Raw genomic sequence first — 17,566 nt, 5'->3', positions numbered from 1 at the left:
TTTTACGTGATCAAAATAGATTTATTGTCTTTTCAAAGAAACCCGATATAGATTGTAATAAATTTGTTAGAAGCAACTTTAATAATACATAATTAGCATCAAATCTTACAATATGACAGACATTTTCTTATTGTTTTATGTTATTTACATTTATTATAGATTTTTTTGTATATATCTATTTATATATTTTTCAAACTCTTCAAATGTCTTTTGTATTACACGGCACATGAAATCATAAATAAAATTTTATTTCAAATTCTGGTACAAAATTGTAAACTTTACATGGTCAAAGAATTTACTTATCTAGAATATTTTGATTATTTACTGTGATGCAATAAAATTATTAAAAATACATTTATTAAATTAAATATATCGTTTAATATTCTTGAAATAAATTATAATTATGAAATAAAAATATCACAATACAATTCGCAGAATGGATTGACTGGTACTGTTATTATGAATATGTGATATTAGTCAAGACAAGTTTGTGTAATTAATTTATAAATTATAGATTACACTGATTTTAAAAAGCCATTAGTTATTTTGCGCGCAAATTATGATATTTTGGGAAATAAAATACGAAAGAGGCAATAATGTTAATATTGTTTAACAAATACTATAGTCAAAAACTTTATTCAACGATTCGTAACGCATTAAATGATTAAACTCATCGATATCGGTATGCGATCATTAATATTACAAAGATATAAATTGTACATAATCACAAAGATTTTACAAGTTACTGTTTCTTTACTAGCAAACAAATTCAATTTGCTTTGTCAATACGCTATTTATTGTTTGTCGATAATCGAAATTTTCACACCGACACTCATTCAAAGCCTTTAATCACGTCGAGTCAATGGTGAAAGAATCGAAATTGAAGCAAACAATTTGCTATATACTGTTTTATAATTTGTAGAAAGGTGCTTGATTTTTACTAATCAAGAATTGTCCACATCTTATTCTACGTGCTTGTTAGTAATTTATTTATTTTTTCGCATTTACTAATAATAAATTAATAAATTCAGAAATTACGTTCGAAAAATTTAACTTGAACAAAAATATTTTTTTCTAACTTTTTGCAAAATTCACTAGTATTTAAAAAACTACATTTCTTTTATTTTGTCTTAAAATTTTCTTGAAAGTGTTATTATTCTTTTCAAGTGCTAGTGTTATACGCAAACACTCAGTTAATTATTCTAGCAGATTGTAGATTATTAATGTTGCTCACTATACAATTGCTCAGAGTTGAGTTTTTAAATAATATCAATTGGACCGAGATCGTTCCATGATCTTGGTCCAATTCTTCCATTCCTTATTTCCTGTCGAAATTAAATTCCAATTTAATCCCGATTATAGTTTATGTTTTTTTGTTATAAAATTTCAACTTAACAAGCTAAGCAATGTAAATCTTAATTGAGTATGCACCCTCTCAAAAAGGATTCGATGTAGCGGAAAGTAACGGATCACCGATATGGATCTATGCACCGGGGAAGAGTTGAGCGAATGCGAATTGTTCAACGATATTGCCAGCGATATTCTGAAACGCGTCTGACAGTGCCTTTTCTATGAGCGGCAAAAGCTCTCTCAGGAAGAGACCGAAGTTATTGTTGATGGCCGAATTGATGACATCCCCGAGAGCTTGTTCGCCACCAAACAGATTGTCTAGCTTCATCGTACCTTTGCCTACGGAGATTTTCAATTTGAAGTCCGTAATGCGTATCTTCTCTTCGCCGTCCTGGTCAATGAATTTCGCAACCTGTATTTTGCATGCGCCTGGAAAGTTGACCGAGATTTTACAAGATGTGAATAAGTCAAATGTAAAATTATTACTATAAGCAGTGGCGACATTATTGTACGTTATTGATAAAACGTTATTTACTAAAATAGTATTGCTATGTTACTATAGTTGGAAACTCATAACTAGAAAATTTTCGTATTTCGAATTTTTGCAAAATAACAATTCAATTGCTAATTATGATTGTTTAGAGTAGTGCGGTATAATGAATAGAGAATTATAATTTACATAATTATAATTTATATAATAATAAATACCTAAACAATTCGAGAAGTTGCCGTGCATCGGGCCGGATCCGCGAATCGGGAGTAACAGTAACCTGCCGTCGAGCAGATATTTCCCTTCGACCCTAATATTCGGCAATGCTACGTCCACCAGGAAAAGCAGAGTGTTGAAATCGAGTCTAAAAAAAAAACAAATTGCAGCATTAAGGGATGGTAACGAACAAGAAAATAACGATTCATTAAACGCTCGTGATATCTTTCCGAGTCGCAGTTACATCTGCCAGTTTTGCAATTATACATATTAAATTAATTATTAATTAACTTGTAAAAATAGAAATCTCTTAAAGTGATATAATGGGATTTTCATTTTGCATATCTCAGTTAATTAATCTCATTTCACCTGAGACCGATATAAAGATTACAATTTACATGGATTTCGTCAAACTTTGTTACGGCTATTGTTATGATTGTATCGCAACATGCTGTGCATTATCTCGTAATTTCTTACATATGTAATATGAGATTCTAATTAGAAACGCTTGCGATTATTACAAAGTTACAAACAATAAATTAATTACTAGAAGATTATATTCTTTGTGTTAATGTCTAGATATCACACAATGTAACACTACATAATGGTGTCACATAGCAAGGCATCAATGCGAGCAGCATGCATTCCATAAATGGACAGCTTGATGGATAGATTGTCATTGGATTAGTTAATCTCTCTTTCACAGTTCCCACACATGAGAAATCGTTAATGATAACTGACAATTTCAATGCACGACGTCGACCTTTTTTATTGTTCACATTATTACAACGCCATTGTAAATTTTCTCTCTCTCTCTCTCTTTCTGTTTCTTTCTCAGCGCTTGACATATTGTTTAACAGGTGCCTTTTTAAATTTCGCGTGCTACAAAGCAGCAAGAAACGCCACCGGCGATTACCGTTTCCGTTCGGTTTTCTGGTCTTTACAGATTATTTATCTTCTTTCCTTTCTTGCAATCTTCGAGGAACAGGCACGATTATGTCGATGCTTTGTGGACGCACTTCGAGTGTTCGTGTCACGGCCGTTTATGCGCGGAATACAAACTACATAGCGTCCGTTCCTCAATTGCATATTACAAATTACATACTTTTCCTTAAGCGCAATTATGCATTTTCTTCGAATCAATTAATTTATATCATTGTTCTGTGCATAAAAGTATTGAAGTAAAGTCATCGAAAATAAATATTTTACAAGAAATTTTATATTTTATGTGAAAATAAGATATATTGAAAATATAAAATATTTTGTAGGTAACTCTTTATTTATATTCTAATACTATGTGACTAGAGGAGTTATATTTAATGAATAGTATATATGTAATTCTATGTTAAGAAAAATCTTGATAATGTTAATATGTTTTAAAAGACGCATTCTATAAAAAATTTGTAGCATATTTTTCTTTCTTAAAAAAAATATTTGTTAAAAAAAATTTTTTAAGTGTCTCACGTATTTGGGTTATTAATGTTTCTTCTTTATTTTGTACAGACATACATATGCTGTGTATCTTGTATAGATACATGTTATATATCTTTAATAACAAATTGCCAGACAACTTACGTCACAAGTCAACGACAGCAAAAACATCATGTACGTGTGCACGATCATCTCTTTATAATCTTATGTAATCTAGCTGGATTGATCGTCAAACAGAGAGAGAACGGCCGTATCAATTTAATATTACGAGTGGTTCGCGGCCTAAAATTTCGTGCAAAATGATGTCATTACCCGAATAATACCTACGTAAGGTTACTTATCACATAATCATGGAGATCCTTTCAACGCGCTCATTCAAAAATAGAAACACAAACACACGTTAGAAACGTCTTAGATTTCAGCAACTTGAATCTTATTATATCACTTGCGTCATACTATTCTCGTACAAATGTAAACCATTCCAAGAAATGAGAAAGACAAATTTTACGTTTTATTTCATTAAATTAAATTAAGCCAAGTTTAATTGTCAATATATCTGATGGTAAAAGGAATACAAAAAGAATTCGTAGAAATTAGTAAGAATATTAAGGTTCAACTTCGTATTAGCTTTTGCGGATTAATGACGATAAAAAGAATATTATTTTCATTCTTGTATGTAGAAAAAAAGTTTTTAATTTTGCAAGCGTTACTGTTACAATTATTTCACGGATACATCGCGGTATTACGTGCTTGCATCTTCTAAAACTGATTTTTGGAAGCTAGCCCACAACAGACGGTATTAATTTTTTTTTTACTTACTTCACTTTCTTAATTTGAAAGTTGCTGGCACCGAACACGTCGATATCGGTTGCATCTACTTTTATACTGCTTGTCGGAGTAAACGTTAATTTTTTCAGTATGAGAGGTTCCAACGACGGAATGTTGTACTCCGGTACGCCTACTTTAAGGTACGGCTTCAAATGCTCTATACTCTCGGTGATGCATGCCTCGTAATGCGGATCGTTCGTCTGGCAAATATGCAGGAACTCGGCTGCAAGCATATTGGAAACCGTCAGATAATCGATATAAGTATTATAAGAACACCGGAAATATAATAAACATCAGCCTTTCTTTTTGCTTTGCTTTTCTTTTAAAGATCTGTATCAATCCGCTTGATTTCCATTTATAAATATAACATGATTGAATCTCTACATAACACTTTTTTAATAATGCATTTACACGCTCTACGACCTTCGATCAAGAACGCATTTAATATTTATTCAGTATCTAAATGCACTTACGTTAATGTAAATTTAATTTATAAAGAAGTATAAGTCGCTTTTTGCTCAGTTTCTTATATTTCCTAGCATTCAGAAAAACGTGTAAGATTAGAAATTCATCCGAACGTGTTGAATTTGATGATTCATATATTTCTTATGTTAAGAACTATTTTTTTAAATCAAAGTCACATGTTATTAAAGAAGGAATAAAAGAGTACTTTTTTCTGATTACCTTGCGGTATCGATTTCATAAAAGAAGAAATAACGTCAAAGTAAACGCAAGATATGTGTACACATACCTATGTACAGAAAGAATGTACTTTTTCACGTATTCATTATTAAATAAAAAAATTAAGTAAATAAAATATCTTTTGTTAAATAAATTATAGATTATGTAATATCTCTAAAACCCATTGTAGACGACTTATAATTTATGTCAGATTTTAGGATACAATTCTACTAAATTGTAACGCTAATAACAGATATCAAATCAATAACTTTTAGCATTCAGCTATATGATACACTTACATGTATAATAATATAATAACACACTAGCGAAACTAGCATACGTTTATTAGAAAAAATATATAATAAGTCATGTAAAGCCATCCTCGAAAAATTTTTATTTTTTGTTTATTTTAGTTTGTTAGTACTTGGATAGGGCTGACTGACGTTAAAAACAAAAATATCACTGAAGCTTACTTGTACTTTTTAACCGAATTAAAAAAGAAGGTTCTCAATTCGGCGAGTATGTACGTGGGTATATGTCCATGATTTTTTTACTTACGTATATCTCGGGCAGCTACTACACCGATCGTCGCCACGGCCAACAGGATCGTAATGAACGTTGCCTTCACCGATGCCATTTTGCACAAAAATAAGCAAACAGGAAGCTCAACGAAAATGCCTTCCGGCTGTGGAGCCGGAGATTCGACGACGGGGGGGGTGGCTGGACCGAAGGTCCCACTGCGGCAGGTGGTCCGCGGATAGTCGGGCTGGAAGTGTATGATCCGGAAGGCAAACCGTACGTCTTATAACCCGTCAGTATCCACCTCTCCCTCTCCATATGCCACCCGCCGCACACAAAACGAAAACCATTATTGTTATCTGCTTGATACCTGCCTTCATCCTATCCGCAAGAAAAAAAGTGCACGTGCCAATCGCAAGAAGGATCACATGCAGACGAATGATCTTATAACACATGCATATTATCCAGGCCTTACATTAGAACGCTTTTTTAGAACGGTATCACGGATATTTGGCCTCGGCTTTCATGGACTTCTACTGAGACCGAAGAGGGAACAACAAGGTTGAGGCGTCTGATCGAGTGATATTGGGAGGTACGTGAAAATCATTGAGTAAATAAGTAATCGATTTTTTCTTGTTGCATCTTGATTACAGTTTAAGAATTCACTGATTTTCCTTAAATAGCAATGCTTCATTTTTTTTTTCTAAATAAAGATTTAACATTTATTGAATAAATTTATAATTTTATTCGATGATTTTATTTGATGTGAAATTGACTAAGAAATCAGCGCACATCGCTGGAATTTTATATCGACCAGACCTTCTGTTTTTCGAGCAGAATCTTGTGTGTGTGTGTGTGTGTGTGTGTGTGTGTGTGTGTGTGTGTGTGTGTGTGTGTGTGTGTGTGTGTGTGTGTGTGTGTGTGTGTGCACACGTGCCCGCTTCCTCGAAGACAGAATATAGTAGTTTTGAAGGATGACCATGACAATTCATATTTTTGATAACGTAATAGGTGACTTATTTAATGATGTGATCTTACAAAAAAGTTGATGGAATATGCTGCTGAAAGAGAAGCAAGTCGATCTGAGTTTTTGTCACGATAAATAAATTTGGAAATTGAGTAATCTTGCGGTAGACGGTGATTTCGTAATCCATTCGACGAAAATCATACAAAGATGTGTTGCACATCAAACAGGACGCTTTGTGCATTTTAGAACACGCGATTGCGGGAGGACAGAATAGAGATCATTGACCTGCTCTTATTATAATAAATTTTATAACATATTTTTAGAGCAAAAACAATAATTTTGATGTTTTTTGTTTTTTGAATTTTATTTTAGTGGCATTTAAATTGATAAGTACTTTATCATAAATTGTTAGGGGAAAAAAGAAACTTTTTAATTGCATTGTCAAAAATATTTACAATCATGAATTTATTCTTGTGAATAATCTGAATTCTTGAACCGAAGAGACGAGAACATTTTTCGTTAATAATTAGATATAGATAGTAATTTTATTTGAATAATTATAATAAACTTTAAGAAATTGTTATTTTCATATATATTAACATTTGCATTTTATGTAATTTAATATACAGTTTGCACATTTTATCGATATAAATTAAATTATTTTTTAGCAATTGTGAGATGCAAAGAAATCTGACTATTTAAAACACGTTGCTATAGTCTGGTTTCAGTTTCTTTCGTTTTCTATGAAAAATCTCTTTTAAATGACCAACTAAATAATACGAGACGAATATTTCAAGATGTTGTACACATATATTACGCAATGTACAGACAAAAGACATTGATGTTTGACCATTAATGCGATTATGCATGCGTACCAGAGAAACATGTAGTGAAGAATACATGATGAGTTTTACGAATCGATGGAAATAAATGCGCAAAAGGCACAGGTTTTCACAATTTTTCATAAAGCTAAAAGAATATGTAAATGTTAATGCGCAAGAATCAAAGTTCATACATTATAATAATAACGTAAAGCAAAAAGCCATATAATATTGGATCGTTGCAAATAAAATTATAAATGTTGAAAATTTTCAAACGCTTTTACAAAGTAAGTATTTTCTCATGACAATCAATCAATTATATTTCTAACATTATAAAATTTCTATGTAGATTTAATAAGATTATAATGTAAATATAAATATAAATAAAAAAATATATATATATATATTAGTAGTTAAAATTATAAAAATATAACTTCTCAAAATATTACGAAATGATTTGAATTTATATAAAATTAATAAGTATTAAATAATTTCTACATGATTGAATACTTTCTAACCATTTTCTAACATGTTTCAACATGTTTTATCTCGCACTTTATTATACGATTTCAAAGTCTTGATTTCTGCAAATGGATTTGAAATGTTGAAACGCAATAAATGTAGTTTTGTAGGCGAGAGTGTAACTTCCTGGCATACGAGAATGATTGTTTACGTGCGCACGAATAACTGAGCTGGCTAGTAAGAACATCATAATTGGTGTTCATCCATCAAATCAAAGAAGTCATTGGAGTTACCAGAGCTGTGATATAATGCTCGTCAAGTCGACTAAATGCCTACCAGACATTGATAGATTGTAATTATAGTTTCATGCATCAATTTAAAAAATTAAACATTCAAATCTGTGACAAAAAGAACATAAATGCGTCATGGTTCGAGAACTTTTTCAAATATTCACGGAAAAAAATTTAGCTAAATTTAGTCGTAAAATAGGGATAACTAATTTTTTTGCAGCAAGAGCTATATTTTTTGCAGCGAGAGCTAAAGTTTAGCAATATTAGCAAAACCTTTTGTTCTCGCTGCAAAAAATGTTAGTTATCCCTATTTTACGACTTATTTTAGCTATAGTAGCTAATCTTTTTTTTCCGTGTTTACTTGCGGATATTATTAACAAATAAACAGGGTGCAAGTAGAAACTTGTACATTGCTTCCTCATATTTTTTAAGTAAGCAAGTAGAAACCTGCATTGCTTCCTCTATTTTAAGCCATAGTTATTTATATTTATTTATTTTGGCTTCCTCATAGAGGAAGCAATCAAAATTATGGACCTTTAACCGCATATAAAGCTGAATCTAATCAACCAAATCTTAAAGAATTATATATGAAATTGGGGTAGAAAAGACTGAAAAATATAATTAATCAATTCTTAAGTTATAGAAATTTTAGTAAGTTTGGCTGTTTTTTTAACAGAAATCGGTAACCCCTTTATTATTAACAAAATTTATTAATTCTATTATATTCTTCAGTCTTTTCTACCCCTATTTCATATATAATTCGTTAAGATTTGGTTAATTAGTTCTGGAGTTATAGAAATTTCGGTAAACTTAGTTATTTTTTTTTAACAGAAATCGGTAACCCCTTTATTATTAACAATTTTTATTAATTCTATTATATTTTTCAGTCTTTTCTACCCCTATTTCATATATAATTCGTTAAGATTTGGTTGATCAGTTTTGGAGTTATAGAAATTTCTGTAAATTTGGCACAGACATACACACATACCGACATTTTTTTTAATGCAATATTTCGACGTTTTAAAACATTCTGAACATATTGACATTAAAAACTCAAAAAACAATCTTTTCTTTGGTTTCTTCTACCCCTATTTTATATATAATTCTTTTAAATTTGGTTGATTAGAACCAACTTTATACGCAATCAAAGGTTCATATACGAATTTACGAAAACAAAGCTTCCTCGGATATTATTAACAAAAAATGGATTTATAAAAGCAAGTTAGAGAAAAAAGAGAAAGAGTGAGTTAATAAACTTTATTCTTAATTAACTTTAACTTATTTGTATAAATAAACTTTATGATTATTATTATTTTTATATAAATACATTGGTAGATTATTTTGTTTTAAAAAATTAGAGATATAATGTGTTATATCTTTGTACCAAAATGATATTTTATCAAAATATTTTAAAATTAGTTCTTTTAAAGCACGGTTGTAGTTTTCTACATAAATCAGATTTTTTTTCTCTTTTATGTGACATGATATTCTTTATTTCTGTTTGAAATATGTCAGACAAATGTCTTCGTGATTTTAATGTATATCGTAATTGGAAAATTAGTTAAAAAACAATATCTCTATAGTACCCGTATAGTACCCGTATACGAGTAAATTTTATCTTGTAAGTAGACTGGAGTGATGTCATATAGCTTATTGTTAGATCTCTCTTGTAATTTATTTTACGCAAGCTGAATAATAAAGCGTTTTCTGAAGCAAAAATTTTTTTGTTATGTATATCTCGCGGAATTATTTCTAGTAGCTATCAATTATCAGAAAACACATGTATGAAGCACGATTGTAATTTCCTGCTTCCACTGACCTAATAATTTCGGCATAACACAAGTGGGCGTTGTACCGCCATTACATTCAGTAAAATAAATTTAGATACGAATCCCCCATGTCAGGGCAAGCGTAATCACTGCTATTGCGATTCTACTTTGATAATATAGAAGACGTAACGTTGACATATGAGTGTATTTATGTAGTGAGCTAGGTGGCTTCGACCTCGCGCGCCAAGTTGCGCTCAGTGATGATCGGTTTCCTGTGAGAGAACGCAAATACACTAATCGTATCTATTGTGGACACACATTTTAAGGAATATTAATGTTATTAGTACTGGATATAAAAGTCGGAATAAAATTAGTGATTCTCGTTCACTTTGCAAAGGTTATCATCGCCAATATAGTTTCACTGGGTGATTGAAAAATTAAAATCTCTGCTCTGCAAATATGTGAGAAGATATCTTCGTTATGACGTGTGTACGTGTATTTACGTAAGATGATATAATATTTAATATTATTTCTTAAAATATATTAACTTTTTCATATTTAAGAAATAATTAAAATAATGTGAATTGTATAATAATGTGTTTTTTTTCGTCGATTGATCTTTGATACTACATAATATTATAAATCTACTTATTGTTAGATCGCGATCTTTGACATAAATGTCTAAGCATTTAACTTTTTATTAGAAGAAATGAATTATTAATAATAACTTATTGTATTTATTGCTCGGCACAAGGATAGCGTATCTATTTATCAGAATTCCTGGAAGAAAAGGCGATTTAACTTGAAGATATATAATTGATTGTATTGTATACAATTTTCTTGCGTGTCAGAATTATTATTTTGTTGCTATTATTTTCTTATTTAAAATCTCATGCATGCTGTTCTCAGTCCTTAGTCCTACTGATATTTAATAGCAATTATTACACATATTATATGAACAATAACTGCTATTAAATATCAGTAGAACTAAGGACTGAGAACAGCATGCATGAGATTTTAAATAAGCAAATAATAGCAATGAAATAATGATTCTAACTTGTGTTATGTGATAACTCATACGTTCCTTCATTCAATAAGTAATAACACATATACATATATTTGCTAAAAATTATTAAAACGAAATATTTGGCGTCATTATGATTTGTATGTAAAAAGGCAACTAAGTACGTACGATTATGTAGAATATGTAAATTCTGACTTCCTTAATTATAAACACGATCATTATTTTTGCTTTTTATCCAAACAGGTTATTTAATATTCATTTATTTGAAATATGACTCGCTTTTTAATATGACTTGCGGGCATAATATGATCGATAATTTCAAATGCCATTTATTTTCTAATTATTTTGTTATCTCAAGATTTTTATTAAAGCTCCTAGTTGTATGCTCGTTTGTCATATTATTCTCACGCGTAAGTGCGATAACAATCACACTTATGGAATTTAACGCAATTTAAAGTGACGCAGTTTAAAGTGACGCAAAATAAAACTGTCGGATGAACGTATTGCCAAATTGTATTTTTATTTGTTTAATATTTATTCCTAGCACAAATTACGACGGATTCTTCTGTAAAAAATTCACCACAAAGAAATGTCGTTCTGTGAATGAATTCTGTGAACAATGTGCATTAAATTGATTTCTGAATAATTAAACTCTATTTGTAACGTTATAAAATATAACTTGGTAATGTAATAGAAGAGTAAAAAGACTTAATGAAATTAGACGCGTATAATTTTTATTCTAAAACGCGCATCGAAGATATGCGCGAAGATCGTACGCACAAAAAACAATTGGCTAAGTAAACAATTATTTTGATAAATAAACAATGCTAATCTTATTTAATATGTACTAAAAGAAGTGAATTATATCCACATATATATACATATAATTGTGTACAAAACTTACATCTTTATAATTATACATATATATTTTTTTTAGCAAGTTGTCATTATCTAATTATTAATAAATCCATGTATGTGTATGACGTTAAATAATAATAAAAGTACATCCGTATAACTTAAACATGTTATACGCCGTTTATACGCCGTTTATACGCCATTACATAAAATGTTTCGAATGATTAATCATTAGTTTAACTTCTTCAATGTCATTAATGAAGTGACGATGAAATAAATAATGGACTATCCAAAGCAAGAAGAATTTACTACAAATTATTCACGGTTAATGTCTATATTTACCTACCACATATCTTAAATTATATACGTGTGTGTATATAATTATACTTGTTATTGATTTGATTTACCCTAAAGTAAAAAATTCTCAAGTTTTTCGTATAAATATCTCCATAATCGTGCTTCGGAAAACACTTTTAAAGGAAATAACAAAATTCAGTAATTTCAAAGAATATTCGCTTAAATTTTGCCGAGTTTTATATGAAATACCCTGTATCGTATATATGCACCGTAATTGTTTATAACCTTTGCAGACATAGATTGCCCTTCGGGCAATTCACGTGCAAAATTAGAAAGACCATTGATCATTACGTGGAAACTTTTTGTCGAAATCTTTTTCTCGCTTGGAAATACCGATTAAAAATAATCGATACTTTTGTCATCCGTGATTCTATTGTAAGTTCACAAGAGCGTTCTTTTTTTCGCGTTTAAACCTCGCATCGCGGTTCAAGAGTGCATCAATGACGCAGTAATGGTTGGGGTTTTCCTCTCGGCAATTATCAGCCGATTGTTTAATCCGTAATCCAGGCATCATACGGCACCTGAGCAAAAAGTTTCTCTACAAAAGTCGTCATCACCTGCACCAGCTTCCTCCGCAGATCCGGTTTCATTTCCTTCAACAATTCCTGGCTATTGGTATTGATGAAAAGATTAAGCGCCGCCACTGTGTGAAACAAAAAAGTAATATTAGAATATAATTCAAGATTTAAATAAATCTTTTAAATATGAGATTCAAAATGCTTTAAATGCGTTAATAAAAAAAATATCCTACATATCAATTTTATACATTTATTTAATCATTTATTTGCTCTATTATTTAAATTTAGCTTATATATTGATCCTTTAATCCTCTGATTCCATTTTTCAATAATCTTTTATCTAGCCAAAGGTGTATTTAAATTTTATTTATTATACTATTAGGTCGTAATATTATAGCACTTAGGATTATAAAGTTTTTTAAATTCATCTTTTAAATGCATACACACTGAAAGTTATTACAGAAATTAGGACTTACGCAATATACTGTTGGTGTCGCGCACATTTTCAACTCCCATTCTGATATTCTGTACGCTAAAGTCCATTTTTAGTTGCTGCAATCTAAGATAACGACGACCTTCATACGCAAATGGTCTTGCTCTGATAAAGACCTTGGCCCTGACACCCTCTAGAAAAAAAAGAAAAAATTGGATAAAATTATGACAGATGAAAGAAAAGATGATTTCGTTCAAAGAATTGAAATAAATTTATATAAATTATGACGACTGTATTTTGCTTTAACGATTACCATTAACAATAAATTGTTTAAACTGATTAAATTATTTTGAAAATTAATTTTTAGTACTTTTGCTAAATTACATTAACTATTCGACAACATAAGTGTTCTGTAATGCACTGTGGATTATCAATAAATACTTTTTAAAATATAATTGTAAGAAGATTCTTTTCACTACTACGAAAGTATCGTGAAAATATTTAAATAAATATTTCGTGGCTCAGAATTGTACAATCCGATGAAAGATGAAAGATATAAAATTCGTACATTAAATTGTGTGTGTGTCTTTAAGAAGACGCGAATAACAGTAACTTATTCAAAAGAGAATGTTGCGGTGTCCTTCGTGATTCTTCTTTGAAGAATATTTCTCTTACAACCAAAGAATAAATCGCGTTGTCTTTTACAAGGAATTTAACACTATGATTAACGTAGCAGAGATTCTCATGTATAAGTCATTTAGTACAGCATTAACAGAGCCATAAATGTTATTCAAACTATAAAGGCATTCAAAAGAATAATCTGTAATTTATAAAAAATTTATGTATTCTTACATAAAGCCTTAGAATGCAATTCTCATTATTTTTCAATTGTTATGATTACACATTGATGCTTCATGTAATAATACTTTCAACTAATTGCGTGTTTGGAATAAAACATTGTTTTTAATACACATTGAAAATTGCTCAGATATACGTATACACAATCTGCAATTATGTTTGAATACAGTTGATTGATGCTACATATGGCATTTATCGCGGCAAGTGGAGTTTTTTGACAATAAATATACACTGCTCAAAGTGAAAGTTACCGCTGTCACGATATACTTGCATCTCAATGCCATTTCACTTGGTCGAAGATTCATTGAAAAAACATCATGTACTTCTTGCAGTGCTTTCTTCTTTCTCGCGGGCTGCAATAACAACCTCTTGAGACGATAAGTACGGTAACGCAATAGATAGATTACGCTTACTGAGTAGCAAAGATTAATTAGTTATATATTTTTTCAGCGGACTTACCGTATTCGCCCCAATAATCCCCGGCGCCGCTAGCTTGCACCAAGATCAAGGTTCCACTGGACCGGTATCTCGCGGCCGCTCTAATTCTGGGAATGCTAAAGGCCAATTGCAATTGCACCTCGTCGTCGGTCATTCTAGTCCTGAGGCCAGTTATTCGCAGAGCGGAGACTCCTCTCGCGGTGATATTCCTGAATTGCCCCTTGTAGCCATTCGGGCCGCCGCCGAGCGCGATATGCAACTCGTCCAGAATAATTGGCTCTACTTCTGGATAACCCAGTTGCGGTAGACCTGCAATTGCAACATAGTTAGAACGTCGTAATAACTTCACCGCAAATGACGCAAATTCTTTCAGTGCAATAAATTTTGTATAATTTCTTTGAAAATTGTTATTTTTCAAGAATTTGTTTGACACTTGTATGTGTTGATTCAGTTTGATAATAACGCAATGACACTATTAAATCGGATTCCATTTTAATTTGCAGATTAGATTGCAATATTAATCCTGCTGTTTACTTAATTGTCTTTGTCATCCATTTGAAAAGTTTATGGCGTCCAAAAATAATTTCAGTAATTTTCCACTCGCTAAAATATTTGAAGAAAGCTATTGCTCCAGGTGTGTTAAAGCAATATCAAACAATACGAGTGGAATGTAGGACACTGGGTGACCATTCGAATACACCGTTATAACGTTCTGCGATCGTTAACAAAACCACGTGGTTACGGAACCGGTTCGCTCCAAGACTTTCAACTTTCAATTTATTTACAAATCATATACGTTGCTATCATACATTTATCTCAAAAAGCGCTTCTTTGATTACAGTTTGTCAAAAATTGCTTGTTCAGAAGCGAGAATACACTACAATACGATGTACTATTCAAATTTATTTTTATATTAATTATTATAAGACGATGATATCATAAGTTAATAATTTTGATTATTCACTTATATATTTTATTTGCGTTTACTACAGATTTTTCAATCTTAGCTAGAAGTATGTATACATGTTACAGTTAAAAAAATAACATTGTTACGTTTCTTTTTATAATCAATTGAGAAATGCTTGTATACTTATATATTTCGAACAGCATAATTTTTCTAAATAAAGACATATAATTTTTTTCTTATTTAAATGATAAAGCTTAATCAGAACTATTTATTATATCAATATTTCTTCACACTGATTATTTCAAATAACAGAAAAATTATTTGTTTAGTTTATTTGACTTTTCAACTATATTTTATTAAAAATATTAAACGTGATAATAATAGAGAGTTTGCAAAATTTATAAATATTCTCAACAGCGCGGAGTAAAGAAGTTAATGCTCAAGCAATGTACTTCGCGACGAACCGCAAATTCCTATTATCTGCTGAGACTTCACTTAACATGGCAAGAAACGGTAAATTACGCTATACTTCAACTCTCCCAAGGTTAGGTTCTTCAAGACATACCAATCATTAATTACAATGAACATAAATATCATTAAATAGGAATGAAACTAATAAAAAGATTTTAATTATCGTAATACTGTAATGTTTAATTTATAGGTTCTCTTTCTCTTTATTATAATTATTAATTTTATTCTTTTATACATTAAATTATTGTTACTAAAGAAAACTAAGTACAATCGAAATGTACAATTGTATTTACTATTTTAAATCAATTAAATATTATTTTAAATCAACATTCTCTTAATTTGCTCGTATCTTAGTCGTTGACCTTCTTACACAACTTTGCTTATAAAGAGCGTTGACTTCTCTCATCAAAGAATTTTAATTTCATCATACAGCTTTAATATTACAAATCTCTCTTTTTATAAGATCTTTTAACATATGGAATATATGATCATTAAAAAGTTAGAAAGACGTTTTAGAAATCGGATGGTATTTATAATACATAAATAAAAATTACATAAGAAATAGAAACTTCAAGATAGCAACATATGTAAATTATTTTAGGTTCTTGATATCTCACCTTGACGAAATCGTTCGACAAGTGTATTGGCCGTTCGAGCGAGGCAGGCTTCCAATTTCGGATCGCTTCTGGAGCAAGGCTCTAAAAACTCTAGGCCCCTGTATATTCCGATGGCCTGGGCCCCGATCAGCAGCGAGCACGCATAGCACAGTAGTACAGCATTCCTCATCTCTGGCAGCTTGCTTTTTTCGTCTTTCCTTTCTTCGTTATCGACTGGTACCTATCGATGCACTCCGTGGAACGATCAGGTTTCTCGACGAGGAATGATCGACTGGCAGGGATGCGCCTGGCCTTATAGGCCACCTTGACATTGCCCCCGCTATGCCGGCCCCGAGGACGAAGAAGACGAAGAGTATCGAACCTTAAGCGGGACATCGAATCAGTGCGTACTCTTTATCTTTTTAACTTGTAAAATGTACAGACGCAAAAGAAATTGCATAATAATAAGAGTGCGGGTATGTATTACATACAGGATGGTACAGAGTGCTTTTAAATTATAAATGTTTAATGTTTTTTTTAGTTAAATTGTGATATCTATTTTTTATTTAAATAAATTTTAATTAAGTCAGTTCTTGAATAGCGTGGGACGACAAACGAAGTAATGCCAATGTCATTATAGATTTCGCCAATCAACTTTCTTAGATGTAAAAAGGCGAAGGAAGCGGCGCAAATTTCATGAAAGGTTCTTTATAACTTTTACCAACGTTAATTTTAAATTAACCGCAGTAAACTATGCTATAAGGCTCCGCCAATGAGCAGCCCAGGAGCCAATGAAGTAGACGAAGAAACCATTGATTAATTTGTGCTCTTACTTTCCCAATAATTGCCGACATTTGTTTATAACTTTCTTCTTTTATCTGGTAATTTTAAAGTGGCACACGTTTAATGATTGGAAAGGGCACAGAAAAGGCGATTTTCTTCGCTAATAATTAGCAAATCGGATAATTAGGCAAATCAAATACATCACGTGTGTTAAATATTCGCAATATATCGAATTCGATTTAATATTGATGCAACTGGTTCATTAAATTGCGCAATTTAAGTATGTAAACTGTAAATGTATGTATGACGCGTAGACTGAATTCGAAAGCAACGATTGAATGATAACAGTTAAATCTGTCTAGACTGCAATATCGATAATTACATAAAAATGGGTGACGAGTAAGACGGGGGAAAGAAAGCGTTTGACAGACGTCAGAGTGGACGTCATACAATAGCCGAAAGGAGAGTAGGAGAATGTTAAGCACCGTTAATCACCTTGGTC

At 31.0% G+C, this 17,566-nt stretch overlaps 2 protein-coding genes across 2 annotated transcripts; both read right to left on the bottom strand.

Moving 5' to 3' along the window:
* Nucleotides 1-620: 620 nt before the first annotated feature.
* Nucleotides 621-5,787, bottom strand: LOC139769085 (circadian clock-controlled protein daywake-like). The gene is made up of 4 exons (XM_071699846.1): nucleotides 5,555-5,787; nucleotides 4,307-4,538; nucleotides 2,059-2,204; nucleotides 621-1,779 (listed from the first exon to the last, which is right to left on the bottom strand). The coding sequence occupies exons 1-4, from the start codon at nucleotides 5,631-5,633 to the stop codon at nucleotides 1,484-1,486; spliced, it is 753 nt and encodes a 250-aa protein (XP_071555947.1). The 5' UTR covers nucleotides 5,634-5,787; the 3' UTR covers nucleotides 621-1,483.
* Nucleotides 5,788-10,870: 5,083 nt separating this feature from the next.
* On the bottom strand, nucleotides 10,871-16,677 carry Jhbp2 (Juvenile hormone binding protein 2). Its single transcript, XM_071699842.1, has 4 exons — nucleotides 16,303-16,677; nucleotides 14,329-14,616; nucleotides 13,055-13,204; nucleotides 10,871-12,703 (listed from the first exon to the last, which is right to left on the bottom strand). Exons 1-4 carry the CDS (start codon nucleotides 16,469-16,471, stop codon nucleotides 12,552-12,554), a joined length of 759 nt encoding a protein of 252 aa, XP_071555943.1. The 5' UTR covers nucleotides 16,472-16,677; the 3' UTR covers nucleotides 10,871-12,551.
* Nucleotides 16,678-17,566: the final 889 nt, after the last annotated feature.

This window comes from Temnothorax nylanderi, unplaced genomic scaffold, assembly GCF_030848795.1.
Source record: "Temnothorax nylanderi isolate EJ_2023f unplaced genomic scaffold, tnyl_v1.0 TNYL_tig0020_pilon, whole genome shotgun sequence".
NCBI classification, from domain to species: Eukaryota; Metazoa; Arthropoda; class Insecta; order Hymenoptera; family Formicidae; genus Temnothorax; species Temnothorax nylanderi.
The sequence above is the reverse complement of the archived record's forward strand: the minus strand, read 5'-3'. Positions and strand labels throughout refer to the sequence as shown.

Coding starts and splice junctions, on each gene's coding strand:
- Jhbp2 (XM_071699842.1), bottom strand. CDS start 16,471: ATGAGGAATGCTGTACTACTGTGCTATGCGTGCTCGCTGCTGATCGGG. Junction 14,617..16,302: donor TGTCGAACGATTTCGTCAAG/GTGAGATATCAA, acceptor TTGCAATTGCAG/GTCTACCGCAACTGGGTTAT. Junction 13,205..14,328: donor GGATTATTGGGGCGAATACG/GTAAGTCCGCTG, acceptor TTTTTTTTCTAG/AGGGTGTCAGGGCCAAGGTC.
- LOC139769085 (XM_071699846.1), bottom strand. CDS start 5,633: ATGGCATCGGTGAAGGCAACGTTCATTACGATCCTGTTGGCCGTGGCG. Junction 2,205..4,306: donor TTTCAAATTAAGAAAGTGAA/GTAAGTAAAAAA, acceptor TTTTTTTTTTAG/ACTCGATTTCAACACTCTGC. Junction 1,780..2,058: donor CAACTTCTCGAATTGTTTAG/GTATTTATTATT, acceptor TCAACTTTCCAG/GCGCATGCAAAATACAGGTT.